The sequence below is a fragment of the Anas platyrhynchos genome, chromosome 13 (assembly GCF_047663525.1).
Source record: "Anas platyrhynchos isolate ZD024472 breed Pekin duck chromosome 13, IASCAAS_PekinDuck_T2T, whole genome shotgun sequence".
In the NCBI taxonomy this organism is placed as follows: Eukaryota; Metazoa; Chordata; class Aves; order Anseriformes; family Anatidae; genus Anas; species Anas platyrhynchos.
This window is the reverse complement of record NC_092599.1, coordinates 18180646-18197884: the sequence shown is the minus strand read 5'-3', so window position 1 is coordinate 18197884 and position 17239 is coordinate 18180646. Positions and strand designations below refer to the sequence as shown.

Below are 17239 nucleotides of genomic sequence, written 5' to 3'. Positions count from 1 at the left end.
TCAAATCTAATTCATCTGATCAGGTAGTATACATGTAAGGGTTAACTCACTTATTATACGTGACTCGAATGTGTACAATAAAATAAAGTCCTGACGTTATGACCATTAATAAGGGATTAAAGAGAGAACAGTGGAAGCAGAAAATACTGTTCTTTTGAAGAAAGTTCTGAGACCTAGCAAGAATGTTCCTGTAGTTCTAAATGCTGGAATAAATTTTATTTTCTTCCAAAGGGGCCTGTCTTCTGATCCTAATTTGTGCCTGTATTCTTTTCCTCTAAATTCTAGAGCCTGAAGAAGGCAGGCCATCTTTTGTTTTTTCTACATCCCTTTGAAAAAATCTTGACCTATTCAGGAATGAGACACAGAGCACGTAGCTGACTTGCAAATGGTTCTGTTTGTTTATTTATTTATTTTAGCTGGAACTACATCAGTAATTGATTTTGTTCTCTTTGCTGTCTTACTCTATTTCCAGTGTTACTGAGCAATGACTTCTTAACTATACTTTTTTTTGGTGAAGGTTGGTTTTGGTTAAGCTACCTGTGTGATTTGTAATAAATAGGGCTTGATTGACATTAGTTGTGATTTGCAACTCTTTGTTGAACTGGATTTTACTGTTGGCCTCTTTTTAACCGGTATTGGGTTTCATGACTTCCTTGCTGGCTGTTCTGTGTGAACAGTTGAACAGTCTTGCAAACTTAAAAAGGTAGGGCTTAGCAGTAAAAAGTACCTTTTAAGCTGTTCATTTAATAAGCTTGAAATAAGTGGTTTGTTTAAATTTAACAGGTCTGAATGAATCCAACAGAGTTAGTAATTTATCAGTATTTTAAATGAGATTTGATGGGGATTGAGGTGAACTGTGGCAAATTTTATAATGGCAGATGTACACTTGGAGGTACGCACCAGATCAGTGGTGTGTTTCTAAGCTGAAGTGAAAATAATTCAGCTCACCAAATACTTTAGTTAGCACATTAGTCCCAGCTTTAACTGTGTTTGAAATCCTGTGTATGTTGTTGCTTTGGGACAGGCTACGCTGAACGGTATTTTTCAACTGCTAGACGGAGCAAAAAATAACCATAACCACTTTCTCTCTCTTTTCTTCCCAGTTCCCAGCACAGGTATTCTACACCTCATGCCTTTACATTCAACCCATCAAATCCTTCCAACGAGGGCTCCCTCTCCCAAAGACAGCGATCTACATCCACCCCAAATGTCCATATGGTTAGCACTACAATGCCTGTAGACAGCCGGATAATTGAGGTAATACTGAGAGGGATGGAATATCACACAGTTAAACTACAACTGGAAATTGTGACTGACTATCTGATAGTCCAGGATGTCCTGTCCAGTCCAAAAGCACTTTTTTCTTTGCTTCTGTCATTTGTGTACAGTTTCCCTTGTAGGCTGTGATGAAGAATATAGGTGATAATTGCCTAGAAAGTTGATAGCTCATTCTTGCAGTCTACTAAAATTCTAGGTAGATTTTGGTGTCTGTAAAGACATGGGGGAGCTTAACAATCAGGTTTCACAGATCTGAAAAGAAAACAAGCTCTGTTTTTCAGAAAAAGTATGCATTAATGGGCATATTTTAAAATGTTCTTAGGGACTTATAAATCTGGATTTTTTGGGGGGCTAATGTTTGTTTTTAAGTCAGGCTGGAGGTGTAAGTCTAGATATTATAGTTCTCAGGGTTTGAATCCTCTACTCAAAGCTTACTGACAGTAGGTTGTGTGTAACACCCATGTGTAACTGATGGGGATTCCGGGCTCGTGTGTTAAAACCATCTGTATCTTGAGAATACTTCTGCTGTTACTTGATTACAAGAATACTTTTTTTTTTTTCCTTCTCCTACCTTAGAGCCTTAGACTGGCAGCACTGAGAGAGAATTCTTTGAAGTGAGGCCTAAAGTTCTTTTTTTTAATTATTATTATTTTTAATTATTATTTGTTTGTGTAAGGGAGTGGTTTGCAGGAAAGGCTTGCAGAAAGAAAGTGATGAACTGCAGAACGACAGAAAACATGCTGTATTTTTTTTTCCCTCTGGAGTAGTTTAAAAACTCCTTAGGCCAAACCAAATCCTTTGCTGAGTTTACTTGCATGTTTCTTCAGCTGTTAGCTTGTAGGCTTCTTTGAAATATGAAGGCTTTCTTCAATGCTCCAGAGAAGTCCTCTGGATCTTTGGTGGAAGTGAAGCAAAGTGCACTGCAGCCCCATGAAGATTTTCTGGTGAGAAGCTTTGTGGCAGCTGGGTTTCATGGGGAAGATACCGTTCCCTATAGGCTTGCAGCTTGCTCTATTTTTTTTTTGTTTAACTGCTTCAGAAGCCAGACCTACTGTCTTCTATGGCACATAAAAAAACGAAGCAGTCCAGAAAGAGAATATGAATTATTAAACATGGTAGAGCCTTTGAGGAGACATTGCTTTTTTTGTCCTTTATGCATAGCAGTAAAGAAGGAAATGATTTCTATTCTGCCTCTTCTTAATAGCATAGAGGATTGAATAAAAAAAGAAAGAAAAAAAGATAGTAAATACCTTTAGATATGCTATGGGAAAGGCCACCCTACTGAAGGATTTTACCAGAGGTTGAATAATATATTTTTTGGCTTGAAGAGGAATAATTACTTAAATGTTTCATTGCGCTTAATTATCAAATATCAAACAACTTAGGTTACATTTTCTTTCATTTATCCTAACATTTCATTATATTTTTTTATACTTCCTCTGTTCTGTTCTTTTATCTCTTACTGTGTTGGCCTAGAATAACAGCCTGAATGCTTCTCCCAGTTCCTGGTGCAGACGATTTTGTTTGAGGGGAAGAGTAGGTATTTCCTTGGTGCCTTTTGTTTTCTTGTGATTAACAGGATTGCTATAACTTGTAAGCCATGGCAGTGTCCACATGAAGTGTTTAATTTGGAGTTGATTTAATGAAAGTCTTTGTAGCATGTTCATACTTAAATACAGAGGACAACAATTGAAAAAGGCAAATTGATAGAGGAGCTTCATTTTTAGTTAGGCGGCTGAAGCCATACTACTGTGATACTTATTATAAACTTGAACAGGCTTGGATTAGAGATGCATTTGGTCATGCAGATTTTTAAGTCTAAAACCTTCTCAAATACATCTGTTGTGTGGCTGTTTTTCTCTGGAAACTATTTTGTTGAACTTAGCTGTACAAAAGCTTAGATTAGGAACATGATGTACTTCTCATCAAAGCAAAGGTGACAGGCTGCAGCACTGGTGCATGGTGTTTTTTGTGCTGTAAGAAAAACTCTGGAGAACACTTTTGGTTTGTTTGCTGTAGAATTCATAAACAAAAACCATATTATTCAAATCAGGACTAAAGTTCAACAAAAATACCTTTCTTCTTGGATAAGAGCTACTTATATGTGACTACGAGAGCAATTGAAAATTATTTAGTGATTCTTTGCCAGCTTGAAAGAAGTTATGTTCTCAGGCTGATGTAGAAAAACGCCCCTTGTAATTAATGCAGGTTCCTGAAAATAACTTCATGGTCCTCAAAATGGACAAAGGTAATAGTTGGCAAAAATTCTTCTCTGTTAGTTTATATAGATTTTAATTCACTCAGGCTTAGAGCAGAGGAGTTCTGCAAGAATACACTGTTTAGAACTCAAGCCTGGGAGAATACAGCTAACTAGCTAGAATGATGCATTTCGTGAATGAATCTTTACTAAGGATAACTTGGGCTAATTTAAAAACTGTGTGGTGGAATATCAGCTTGTTCTGTCCTCCTGTGAAGTCTTACATTTGTTATTCTACTAATTAGTTAGTAAGTTTGAATTGACTTCTATTAACTTTGACAGTGTTTAACATTTCTGTAGTGCATGTTCTTGCTTTGTACTTATACAGTACCTGGATATTTTACCTTTCCTGTATGTTCTTTGGGATAATACATAGCAGGTGAGAAAAGTTGTGAAGTCATGTTTGTCAGAGCTTAGTTTATCTTGTGCATGGCTGTAGAGTTGTGTTGTAAAGTGCCTGTGGCATGAGGTGAGAGCTGTCATACTGTACCAACTAGTGAGCTGTGTAAGAACATGCTTTTCAAATATCATCAAACTTTAATCTGTGAAAAAAATGTTTTGAAAAGGAGCTGTTTTTTGTATTAGAGCACAAGATGTAGCTTATTATGTGTTGAAATATCTCTACCGTACTATTTCAAGATGTATATTGACCTGGAATGCTTTCGAGGCTCTTTGAAGTTTCCTATTTATAATCCAAAACCTTTTTGAAAAATTGTCCCCTGGAGATACAGGACCATGACACGAGCTATGTTCAGATCTGAAATGCAAGCATGTACAGCAACAGAGTGCTGGGAATGCAGAAAGTATTTCTGATGTTTATTCTTGTTCGATGTCTTCCCCGCCCTTTTTTGATAGTAATACCTTTTAATATGCTGTGAATATTTTTAATGTGTTGTAAAAATTGACAAAGTGCATGCTTCATAGCAAATAGGGTTCTTATAACTAGAAAATAACTAAGCTGTTATCTTTTAAAGGGTCTTGGTTAATATCGTATGATACTTGATCAAAACTATCAAGAAGTATTTCAACACAACTACTTGTGCTTGTTTCTTTGTATGCTGTTGTGTACTTACTAACTCTTGATCTATCTTCTCTTTTTCAGGATGCAATTCGAAGCCATAGTGAATCAGGTATGGTTTCAATAATAATAATAATAAAAGTGTGGTGTTATTTTGTGTGTATTTTATGGTTCATAACTATTTTATTCTATTTTTATATTTAAGCTTCACCCTCTGCTCTGTCTGGAAGTCCTAACAATATGAGCCCAACTGGCTGGTCTCAGCCCAAAACCCCAGTCCCAGCCCAAAGAGAGAGAGCCCCTGGATCCAATACACAAGAAAAAAACAAAATTGTAAGTAATTTTTACTATTTTTAACATTTTAAATGCGTAAAAGAGTTCTTCAGTTTGAGTGTTGTGGTTTTTTTTTGGAAGTAAGTTTCTTAAATATTTCAGATGTCTTCAAAAACTTGATTATTTGAACCCACAATTATTTGTTCTTCTTGAGGTCTTAGATCAGGGTTTAAGTTCTTAGTGCGGAAATCAAAGATAGTTTCTTCAGCAGTTAGTCTTCCAGGAAGAATACATTTTGTATTTCTTCTATGAAAAAAAAATGATAGTTTGGGAAATAATTAAATGGTATTCTGGAAAATAATTAAATGAATAAATAAAAAACGTGTATTAATATTTTCTTTGGTTATCTATTTAAATTTTTATTTCATTTAATATTGTTAGATACCCCTTTTGCCTATCAAAACTGAGAAAAACATAAATGCAAGCTACAGAACAAAATCCTCAAGGCTTTAGTGCATCCTAATTTTGTGTGAATGAAATTATTTAATTCTTGGTGCATATATTAATGTATATAATCTACTTGATTAAATAATTAACTGAAGCTATGCCTACTTTTGTTCCAGAGGCCTCGTGGACAAAGAGATTCCAGTTATTACTGGGAAATAGAAGCAAGTGAAGTCATGCTTTCTACAAGAATAGGGTCAGGTTCTTTTGGAACTGTTTACAAAGGCAAATGGCATGGTAAGTTCTTGTCTTCTCAAAATGTTGATACTGTAGAAGGACAGTAATCTAGAAAACAGTGAAACTGTTTTAATGGTGCTGTGTGCATATCTACCACCAAAGGTCCTGGATGAGAAATACTAATTTCCAAATTTTAACATGGGAAAAACTAAGACACAGATCAGACATCAAAATCTGAATCTACCAACTGCTATATCCATGTCTGTTATATTGGATCCAGCATTATTTTCTTTAATACCATGTTCTGAAATTTCACAGCAGGATGTTGAATTAAATTTACCTTTTTTCATTTGAATACCTCTGTGGTTTAATTTGCATAATTATATTAAAGATGGCAGGGGAAGGAAATAACTATAAATTGCTTTCACTGTGGATTATTTCTAAGGAAAAATATGGTTAATGTGAGAGTCCATAATAAAAGATGGCTGGAATACTTCAAAAAGAAGCACACTGCAGAACTACAGAACTAGATTCCAGATTCAGGGCATCTGATATAAAAAGAAACACAACACAAAGCCCTTGAAACACAGAAATCAAGAGGCGGAAAAAAAAGTAAGATGTCACTAAACAAGGTTATAAATGTGAATTTCTTGTGAATACTTTTTTTACCAAAACATTTGCAAATATTTTTGGTGTATCAAGAACTTCATGTGTTAAACAGGAGCTGCGTGGAGCTGCAATTTACAAATGACCTTCAGTTGTGTGCACAAAATAGCTGTATAACTATCACCTAATTCTATATTAGTAAGATTCAGTGTCTTGTTTGAGGTAACTGGTATAGTTCTCCTGTTTTCAGGGAAAAGATGATGTTAAATTACCAAAAATTGACAGTTTGATTTTATGAATTAATGTCAGCAAAGCAAAGTAACTGAAATCATTCTTTCTTTCTTTCCTTTTTTTTTTTTTAATGTTGCTGACTTCCTGTTAAATTCTAGGACAGCATTTTTTTACTTTTTTGTTTTTGTTTGTTGTTTTTGTAACCGTCAGTTGCAGTGTGGTGTTGAAAGATTTAAAAGTGTATTTCTTGCAAGTCTTTTCCATTTAGAATTGTAGAAATGGGGAGTTCACAGTGCACAATTTAATGAAGTGCAGATTTTTTTAGTAACCTATTCTAATAGTACAAATGCAGCAATAAAACTGTCTTGGTGAAGCTAAAGGAAATCAAGTATTGCAGATTGCTGCAAACTTAAACAGAAATTCTGGGTTCAGGTAGAGGTGTCAGCTTTCCGAACATGCTCAGCCACGAAGGTCTGTTTGCACTGTATGTTTGGAGAGCACCTAAGAGCTGTTAAGAGAATGTGTACAACTGTGTGTAAACTGTATTAGGTTTCCACTAAGATTCCCTGACTTAGTCTTCCAAAATAAGAATTAAATTTATCAATTTCATTGATATGATAGTGTCAAGGGCAGTCTTGCAATGAGGAGTGCGTCTCTAGTTGAACAGGTATCTTGCACTTCCATACTGTTCCAGATTGTTCTGATGGTTAAGTACTAATTTTAATATTTGCACCACTTCTGTTACAGACCTCATTTGGATCCTGTAGTGTCCTGTAGCATGCTTCTAAATTTAAAAGGAGGAAAGAGAACCAAGGCAGTTTAAATGGGTTGGAAGACTACCTATCATAAACACTCATTTCCCCTTTGACCCTGGTAATCAGTTCTAGGTTTTTGGTGGTTGGGGGGTGGTGGAAGCTAATTGTCTTCAGATTGCTGCTAAACAAACAAGTGCTATCGTGTATTTCTTTCTGTAGAGGAAACTGCTTGGGGAACACCATGCAGCCTAAAAAAGTGTGGCACCTGATTCGATAAAAGCCAGTGTGAAACTAAAAACATCACTTAATTAGTGGAGCAAGGATCACAGTGGAGAATATGTTGAAAAATAATATGAAAATACTTGGTTTATAATCAGTGGATGCTGCATCCTTGTCTTGGCATATCCTAGCAATATACTTCACGTACTGAGAGACATCTGTTGGTCTTGCCTTGTATATGAACGGTAGTTGCAGTATGTACCGGGTACTTCACGGGTTGGTTTTGGTAGTCATGTGGGACTGGTTGCCTTTCTACCAATTAATTTTTTACTGTTCTGGTGTGTGAACAGAGAGGTCTCTTAAACTATAGAAAAAAAAAATTCATACCGAAAATGTGAGATGGTTCTTTTTAGGAAGATGCTGAAGGATGGAATATGAAGTACATTGCATTTATGGAAGTTAAAGGAAGAAGATATAAATGTACAGCAATGTGTTCAATACTTGCACTTCTTTTCTGTAAATTGAAATTATACAGTAACTACAGTGGAAGGTACTGCAGTTTCCATCAGGGTACTTTCTCTGAAACTTTCAAGTACCAGTCTGCATATGCTTTTTGTATTTTGCATCTTTTTTAATTGAGCTGTTAGTATTCCTAATGTCTTCAGCTGATCATTATGTTCTAGAGAATATAAAATTCTCTAAAATATTCTGTGTTCCATGTGTATCTTGGAAGAGAGACCATATTAAGAATGAGTTGATTGTGGTAGCAGAGAAATCTGTCGTTGTAGGGATTTTTTTCTGTAGTGTAGGTGGTGGTGCTGCAATGCGAAGTGGCAGCAGCCCCCAGACGGTGCGATAAGCCTAGCTGAGAAGAGAGCTGCTCTCAAATTTCTCTGCTTGTATGTGCACTAAGAATAAGTTTCAGTTTTCCTGAGCCCCTTTTACCTTCTTGGGACGGTGTCAAGGCAAGTTTACCCCCTCTTGAATTATAAAATGTTCTGTCCATCCATAGTTAATACGATTTTGGTGTTTACATATTTCACTGAGGAATCGGTGGGTTTTGCTGTTGGTGGCTTTACTTGCATTAGAACAGTCAGCTTCATTCTACTGTTGTGCCTTTTTGATCAGTTCAGTTCTACTGTTTTCTAGATGTACGCTGTAAAGCTTTTTACAACTTTATTCTGCGGAAATAGTCCTTAAACAGATAGGTCTGAGACGTGCTGTATTCATTCCTTTCTGGATTACCCTTCAACAGACACTGAAATTTAAACCAAGCATGTGCACTGACATCAATTCAAATGAATCTTTTAGGGAAAAAAATGAGCTTAAAGAACAGTAAGATACTTTACTCAGACCCCAAATTGTTACTGAAATCTTAAAATCAGTTATATTGTTCATAATTTTTCTGCTATTCCTGAACAGAACATTTATTCCTCCCGTTCCTGAACCTTAGCAGCTGGGAAATTTATGTACAAATCCAGGAACGGTTTGGGTTGGAAGGGACCATTCAAAGCCACCTAGTCCCTAGGCAGGGACAGCTGTCACTAGATGGGGTTGCTGAAAGCCTTGTCCAGCCAGACTTGGAATGTTCCCAGTGATGGGGCAACCACAAGAAATCTGGGCAACCTGTTTCAGTGTCTCAGCACCCTCAATATAATTCTAGAAGATTTTTTTTTCATTGTAAATGAACCTTCTTGCAGTTTAAGACTGCTATCCTCCTAAAAAAGTCTTCCTCTATCTTCCTGTTGAAAGGGGCTGCGGTAAGGTCTCCCTAAAGCCTTTCCTAGGCTAAACGCCCCCAGCTCTTTCAGCTTTTCTTCACAGGGAGGTGTTCCAGCCCTCGGATCATTTTTATGCTCCTCCTTTGGATGTGCTCTCACAGGTTCACCAGTGTCTCGTACCGGGGAGCCCAGAGCTGGATTCAGCGCTCCAGAGCAGAGGGGCAGGGTCACCTCCCGTGACCTGCTGGCCACGATTCTTTTGATGCAGCCCAGAATGTGGCTGGCTTTCTGGGCTACAAACACTGCGAGCTCGTATGTGATGTTGCACCCAGCAGTACCCCCAAGGCTTTCTCTCCATCAGTTCATCCCCCAGCCCGTACTGGTACTGGGGATTGCCCCAGCCCTGGTGCAGCACCTTATTGAGGTTTGAGGTTCACTTGGACCTACTTCTCAAGCCTGTCAGTGACCCCCTGGAGGACATCTCTTCCCACTAACACACACGTCAACTGCACCACTGCACTTGGGTGTCTACAAACCTGTTGAGGGTGCATTCAATCCTACTGCCTATGTCATTAATTAAGTTGTTAAATAGTGTTAGTCCTAGCTGGACCTTTGAGGGACACCACTCGTTACAGGTTTCCATTTGGCCATGGAAAGCCAGTTAAGCCAATTCCTTGTCCATCACATAGTCTAGCCATCAAATCCATATTTCTCCAGTTTAGAGGCAAGAACGTTGTGGGGAACCGTATCAAATGCACTGCAGAAGTCCAGGTAGATGAGAGCAGTTGCTCTTCCCTTGTACGCTGCTGCAGTCACCTCATCATAGAAGGCCGTTGAGTCAGGCAGGACTTGGCTGAAGCCATGTTGGCTGTCCCTAATCACCTCCCTGTCTTCCATGTGGTAACCCCCAGGAGGATTGGTTCCATGATCATACCAGGCACTGAGGTGAGGCTGACGGGTAGTTCCTAGGGTTCTTCTTACTGCCCTTTAAAAATGGGCGTGAGTCTTTTTTTCTCTAGCTGCTGGGAACTTTGCCTGACTGCCATGACTTTTCAAAAATGATGAAGGGTGGCTTAGCAACTACATCAGCCAATTCCCTAAGGACCCTGGGATGCATCTTGTCAGGTCCCATGGACACGTGTGTTCAGGTGTCTCAGATAGCCCTGAGCCTGACCTTTTTTTGTGATGGGAGCGACTTTGTTCCCCCAGGCCCTACCCTGAGATTCAGGGAATTGAGATGTTTATAAGTAAAAATAAATATCCAGCTTTAGGATAAACAGAGTTTGTATGTATTTAAAAAAAATAAAAGTTTATACACACACATGTATATGGTAAAGCTGGATATAAAAAGGATAGTGATGAGACTTTGCATACTGTTTGGAAGCCAAGAGGCTCTGTTGTGACTGTGCTTGAACTTATATGCTGAGAATGCAGCTACACTAAAAGATCATCCTATGAAACAGCTGTGACTGCACCCATTTGAGATTTTAATAGCTTCAAATCCTGCAAAAAAGCATACATTTAGTTCTAGCCAACTGTATCTGTTACAAAATAGAAGGGAAGCATGTTGAACATTTAATGGCTTTCATTGCTCTCAAATTCAGGTAAATGAGTTGTGTGGTACTACAGAAGTTCAAGTATCTGCAGGAAAATCCCGACCTATGTACAGATTACTAGAGGTGTGCTGTGCACAGGATTTTGCATATACCGTAAAGTACCATTATTTATTATTTTTGGAAAACAAAGGCATTTTTAATAATTTTTACTGTAAATGTGTTTTCAGGGGATGTAGCCGTGAAGATACTAAAGGTTGTAGATCCAACCCCAGAACAGTTCCAGGCTTTCAGAAACGAAGTGGCTGTATTAAGGTGAGTTCACAGTTTCTTTGCTACGTTTTGTTATGTGATGGCACTGTATTTACCTACTACCTCTCCTTTAAGCCATCTTACCCAATATTCTATGTTTGATAGGTAGAAAAAGCAGATCTCCAGAGAAAAACAACAGAAAAGAGAGCATATGGCGAAACCGCTGAATACTATTGTAGAGCTGTGAGACACCAGCAGTAACTCAGTGGTTCTTCACTGAAATTTGTTTGAAAATTAGAAATCTGAAATTTGTTTTTTTTCAGATAACTAATACTAACAACCATAGTCCTTCAGGTCACATTTGGCATGTAATAGCAGGTGAAGATTAACAAATTCTGCCATAATGCTCATCACCAGATTGAATACTCTATCTGTACCTTTTTTAAATTGCAGCATAATTCCCTTGTATCCATGGGAATAATTCCCCTGATCCATGTAACTTTCCATGTATTCTGCTTTCAAATACTGGTATTGTAATGTCTAAATAAAATTAAAGTAACTAATTTTAATACTGAAATGAAGTAACTAATTTTAAAATTGAATCCTGCAACTGAACCTGTTAGAATATCTGGGAACTATATTTTTCATCTGTTAACTCCTTTGCAGGTTATAATAACCCTTTAGTTTCCTATTGGTATTCAGTCTTATATTTTAAGTTGTCACTTTTTCATAGCTTTCAGGGAGATTTTTATTATTTCAGTCACTTATTCTAATACCACTTCCAAGTGTGACTGTTGGTTACTAATTTCAAAAACCCTGAGTTTTCTTGACATCTTTCTCTTAAACATTGTTCTTAAATAACTTCCTTGGAATTAAAGGGAAGTATTTTATCTAAAAAGAAAATAAGCTAATAAAAAAAAAAAAAGCAAACAAATTAGTGACTGTGGCATATTTTTATTATTTTTAAAAACAAACTTTACACGTCTCTACTTAAACTGTTTGTTTTTGGACTTGAAAGCTGAAATATATGTTCCTTCAGATGGGAATACATTTTCAAAAGAACTTGAAAATACTTTTTGTAAAGATACTAATTTCTTTTTCTGCTCCTTTCTATTAGGAAGACTCGGCATGTTAATATTTTGCTCTTTATGGGCTACATGACTAAAGATAACCTGGCCATTGTTACACAGTGGTGTGAAGGAAGCAGTCTGTATAAACACCTGCATGTTCAAGAGACCAAGTTCCAAATGTTCCAGCTCATTGATATTGCTCGGCAGACAGCACAAGGAATGGAGTGAGTAGGATCAATAATGGTGTCTGTTCTCATCTCTTGGAATTACCTTTCCTTTTCCTTCCCCAAACCTTAATATGCAGAGCTATTGCTCCGAGACTTTAATCTGTCCAGCTGGTGTACTGAGTCAGGAGTTAGTGTCTGTGTACAGAGCGTGTGAATGAAGATTTGTGATGAATCTACTCTATTTCAGAACTTCTTAAACACTAATGAAATCTTTGCCACGTAGTTCTAAAAGGTTACGCTCTGATCCATGTCAAAGGGCTGTTAAGACTGCAAAGTTAAGTACTCAAATGAAAAAGATTTTGTGCAGCCTTAATCCAGCACTGTTGTATGCATTGTCACTTTCTTTCATCTAGGATTTTTCTGATAATCTTGTCTTAATTCATGTTAGACCACTAGCCAGTAAGAGTCAATGTTTCTGTATTTTATCTACATCGTACCTTAAGGTCTTACTGAAAAGCAATAGATGAGATCATATTCTAAACTTGGAATTATTAAGTTCCTTCTTATTTTCCCTGTTGTTGGAGAATATAGGGACTCTGAGTGTATAATAATGCAAGTACAGTTTAAGACAGGTCAGACAGAAGCTTTATCAACTTTGATCTTAGACCTCTCAAATCTTAAATAATAATTTTACCACCACACAGTGTTACCATAATATTGCAGTGCTTTGGTAAGCACTAATTAATATTGACAGTACTTCTGTGAGATGAAGGGATGGCTCTTTTCATTCTCTGGTGGCAGATCTCACACACAGATAAATCTTGGAAAAGTTCTCTAGATGTCTGAGTAGAAACAGTAGCTACCTCAGTTCTGTTTCAGACCAATCAATATTAGTTTTCGTAGCATAGAAGATGCAAATGTCAATTTGCTGAAGCTGTCAGTGCTCATCTGTTTTTTAAGTCAGGACCCAGGTTTCCAGTCTGACACCCAGCAAACCAGGCACATATATTATGACTGCAGATTGAAACAGTTTGTGAAAAGTGAGCCTTAGCAGAGCATGCAAATTTCACGAATAAGAGGATGGCATCAGGTTCTCTAGGACGTCATTACATTACATGACAGCGATGCTGCTATTTCTCTTCTTGAGATTTATTTACGTGGCTTTCACTTTCTGTAATGCTGGAGCTTTGTAGTTGACTAGCACTTGCTACATTTCTTTTTCCTGTAAATCTATCTGTATCCTGTAAATTCACTAAGGCAAGAGATTATGAACGTGGTTGAGTATGTAGTAAATAAACTGACAATGTCTACCAGTAAATCCAAAGGCCCAGTTTATACAAACAGCCTCCAATATGTCACTTTTCTGTTTTTTCTTTTGTAGCTACTTACATGCGAAGAATATCATCCACAGAGACATGAAGTCCAATAGTATCCTTTCCTAACTTAATCACACTTTAATGTGAGTGATTTGTTGTTAACATGGATCTTCTGGGGGCTGGAAATTTCTGTTTCAAATGTATATAACTAAAAATGAGTAATTCCTCTGGATGCCTGAGAAGATACATTTAGCAAGGACTCGCATAGAAGGTATGTGCATGCTTACTGAACTGTTATTATAAAGATGAAAAAAGAGATGCAGCAGGCATGCTCCAGAAGTGTCTTATTTTAATTAAATGGTATTCAATATATCTCTGTTAGCTGGAAGTTACTGTAGGGACGTGCTACTTGATGGGGGGATACATATGCATACCAATGCATATGTACACACATGGGCCCCACGCTGTATCTTTAGTAAATTTAAAACCTCTTCAGATGACTGGCAGAAATGAAGCCAAAAATTCTAATTTAAACTCAAGAAAATGGGACCTTTTACCAATATATTTCTTTCAAAAATTTGAATTTAGTAATGCATGCAGAGTATGTTGTGAACTGATCTCTTTCACCCTTGAAAATGTCTGATTTTGAAATTGCTGAGAAGAGAACTTACTGAGTTAGCACATGGGTGGTAATTTCCTTTCCTAACGTGAACAGAATGTTTTGCAAAGGTATTAAAAGATAGGTCAAATCCAGTAGTTCCATAGCTTAAGGAATTTCCCTTTTCAGTTAGGCTAGAAAAATAATCACTTCAATATATGAATTTAGTGTATAGGAGGTTAGGACTTTGTGATTCTTTTGTCTGTCATGATATTTCTGAATCATCTTCTCAAATTTAAGACATTCTTAAATGAAATTGTAGAAGTATTTCTTAAAATAATCCAAAGAAAGTTCTAGCCTCTCAATCTTTACAGACAAACCTATTAAGCAGATAGGTTACAACTAGTGCAGACCTGCATTTTTCCAGTGGGAGTAGTTAGATCGTGGTTAAATTTCAGGAGATCTACCAGAGGGCTTTATGTAAATAATTTTATTTAGATATTTGTTTTGCAATATTTTTTTCTTAGTTTTCTTTTTATTGTTGTAATGACTTCTGTGGTGTTTCTCTGTGTCTCTTGACTGCATTTACTTTAAGTACCTGTATTTGATGTCAACAGTTAATTTCTATAGTACCTTGTAAAGAAGATAAATATACAAGTAACACTAAAACATAACAGTCTTGTTTGGTCCTAAGTGTTAATTCTGTAAATACAGATGCCATAAAATTACTTTTTCTCTAAGATGCAACGCATAGTAGGCAAAAGAAAAAAACCAGCACTGTTCCTGGATAGTTGACTTGTATTTGTGAGGACCCTAACCAGATGCTTTGTAATCATGACAGAAAATTCAGCATTATTTACTCAAGTTTTTTACAGAATTTCTTTAACAGCTGTTCAGATATATTTCTTCATGAAGGACTCACAGTGAAAATAGGAGACTTTGGTCTGGCAACTGTAAAGTCCAGGTGGAGTGGATCACAACAGGTGGAACAACCCACTGGTTCAATCTTGTGGATGGTGAGCAAAACACTGTGCTGCTTCTTGAATAGTTTCCTTTCATTCTGTTAAAGTATGTTTTGTCTGTTGAGCACGAGATCTTGGACAAAGCTTTAAATCTAAGTGACGATGTATGCTGTTAGTACTGTGTAGACATTTATTCCAGTTGTAGGACAAGTTAAAATTGAAGAACGAAGTGCTGAGGTGCTTGATTGTCCAAAGCAGACACCATTCACCATGTGAATCTAAAGGTTTTCCTCTTGCATTTTTGGAGCTCTAAACATAGAGGGTAGAGACAGAGCTGTTGGTGGAATTGCAAGGAGTTGTTCCAAGAGGAGAGGAGAGTCTTTCTCCTGCAGTCATCCTACGTTTCCCCCAAAGGGCTCTCCTCACTGGAGAACAGCAGCCTTTAATCTGCTTAACAGTGGCTTTGGGGGAGCTGGGTGAGATGCTGTCTTTATCTGTGTTCTTCATCATGGCCTCTTCTTCCCCTGAGCCCTGCTACAGACTCGGTGATATCCCACCTCGTGTACTTGCTGGTTACACATCCAGCAGCTTTGTCAGGTGGCTGGGCACAGAATGGGAAGTGCTCCTTGAAGTGTGGGGAGGAGCACCAGTCATCTTTGGTGCTTGTACAATGCTTGATATGCACCCAGATGGAGCTGTGAGGCCCACCGCTGGTCCTTCCCTTGCACGAGATTGCTGCAGGAAGTTTTGAGGCAGCTCAGAAGCGTTGTGGGTGAACATGAGTTTGCGTGTGGAAGTTCTTAAATTCTGCTGGAAAGTTTGTGGGGATTCTTTTGAAGTGTTATGGCAAAGTCCTTGTCTGAGAGGACTTTCCCAGTGATTGCCTTCATGTTTCATTTCTGCGAGAACTTAGAAGGCAGTTCCACAATTTTCCTTACAAAAATCATTTGGAAAAAATCAAGCAACTTTTCAGGTATGTGACTTGAATCGAGCAAATGGAATAATCGAGCAGTGCCAATTACCAAGTTAAAAAGCATCATTAAAATTACACAAGGATGTCTTGTTTAGCACCAATGTTCCATAAATGTGCTGTTGAAGTTTCACTTGACCCATTTTTGTTAATACTGTGTGATGTATTTAGATTCAGAATGTGGCTTAATTAACAGTATTTTGTAGCTCTCAGGTAGCAATACTTGTGGTATATGCTTCATAGAAGTGTTAACCAGTTAGAGAGGACTTGCTGAGTGTGATGTGTTTGTACATACTACATCTTCAGATCCTTAATGCTGAATGACTTGCAGGTGTTACTTGAAACAGGTTTTCCTTTTTATTTTTATTTTTTTAATTCCTAGCAGCCTTCATTGTTACTTGGGTATTTGTACTTTGAGAAAAGGCAGGAAGTGCTCATTAAGAATACCAGGATACTTGGCCAACATTTGTTTGTGACAGAAAACGCGCAAAGAACCTGAAACCAAGTTACGAAATCAATTTAAACAAAGTTCCTTATAACTTCCATAAGATACTTAAAATTAGCACATAACAGTATGCCTATGTACATATAGCATCTTGGAGGGAAAAAAAATGCATTTTTTGCTTTTTGCAGTTTTGTCATTTTAATCAGTTATAGACCATCTTGCTGACTTGTCATTACATGGAAAGAAGATGAATTTGGGTTCCTTGAAAGTTGATATGATCTGAGTTTTTGTTATGCTGTGGTACTTTTAAGTAGTGCTTCGTTCAGTAATTCTGAGGGACTTCTTTAGGGGAAAAAGTCTTAGTTAACCAGAAAGATGCTTTGATGGTTGATGCATTGTTTCACTAAATCAGTCAACATTTTTTTTTTTTTAGCATCATAATGTTACTTTGCTTTGCAAAGATGAGAGTGCTCTTGCATTTCTTCCATGATCTTCAATACATGCAATTTTTTATTTTGTGTAAATGTTTTATTATCAATTTTTCAAGCAATTTAGTCTGTATAACAGTTTTATATTTAGGCCTCTTGCTTGCCTGCTCACGAGTTTTTAATGGACAAATAGATTGAATGTGGTAAAATGTTTAAAGTAACAGAAAAGAATTTGGGAGCATTTAGGTTTTGTTGGAGGAAGGATGTGAGTTCTGTTAACAGAAGAACAAAACTGCATGTCCATTTGAAATGCCTTCTGGTATCATGAATGCCCTGGGAAATAGTCCTTGAAGCAGGTGGGAAAAAGGTCTCTTCTCATGCAGATGCTCTAACCACTGGTATTATTTTTGCATCCATCTTATCTGAATTATTTTCTTCA

At 37.2% G+C, this 17239-nt stretch overlaps 1 protein-coding gene across 5 annotated transcripts in view; it reads left to right on the top strand.

Annotated features, from left to right (window-relative positions):
* RAF1 (Raf-1 proto-oncogene, serine/threonine kinase) overlaps positions 1-17239 on the top strand; it is a 78906-nt gene that overhangs the window by 56818 nt on the left and 4849 nt on the right. For 3 of the 5 annotated variants that reach the window (XM_038186123.2, XM_038186122.2, XM_038186124.1), the window contains 9 exons: positions 1104-1257; positions 2755-2814; positions 4638-4665; positions 4759-4886; positions 5450-5567; positions 10823-10907; positions 11962-12138; positions 13463-13509; positions 14893-15011. In XM_038186123.2, coding sequence (XP_038042051.1) covers positions 1104-1257; positions 2755-2814; positions 4638-4665; positions 4759-4886; positions 5450-5567; positions 10823-10907; positions 11962-12138; positions 13463-13509; positions 14893-15011 — 916 coding nt within the window. The remainder of the gene's footprint in view (positions 1-1103; positions 1258-2754; positions 2815-4637; positions 4666-4758; positions 4887-5449; positions 5568-10822; positions 10908-11961; positions 12139-13462; positions 13510-14892; positions 15012-17239) is intronic. The other 2 variants (XM_072044442.1, XM_072044441.1) reach the window with 1 other exon arrangement.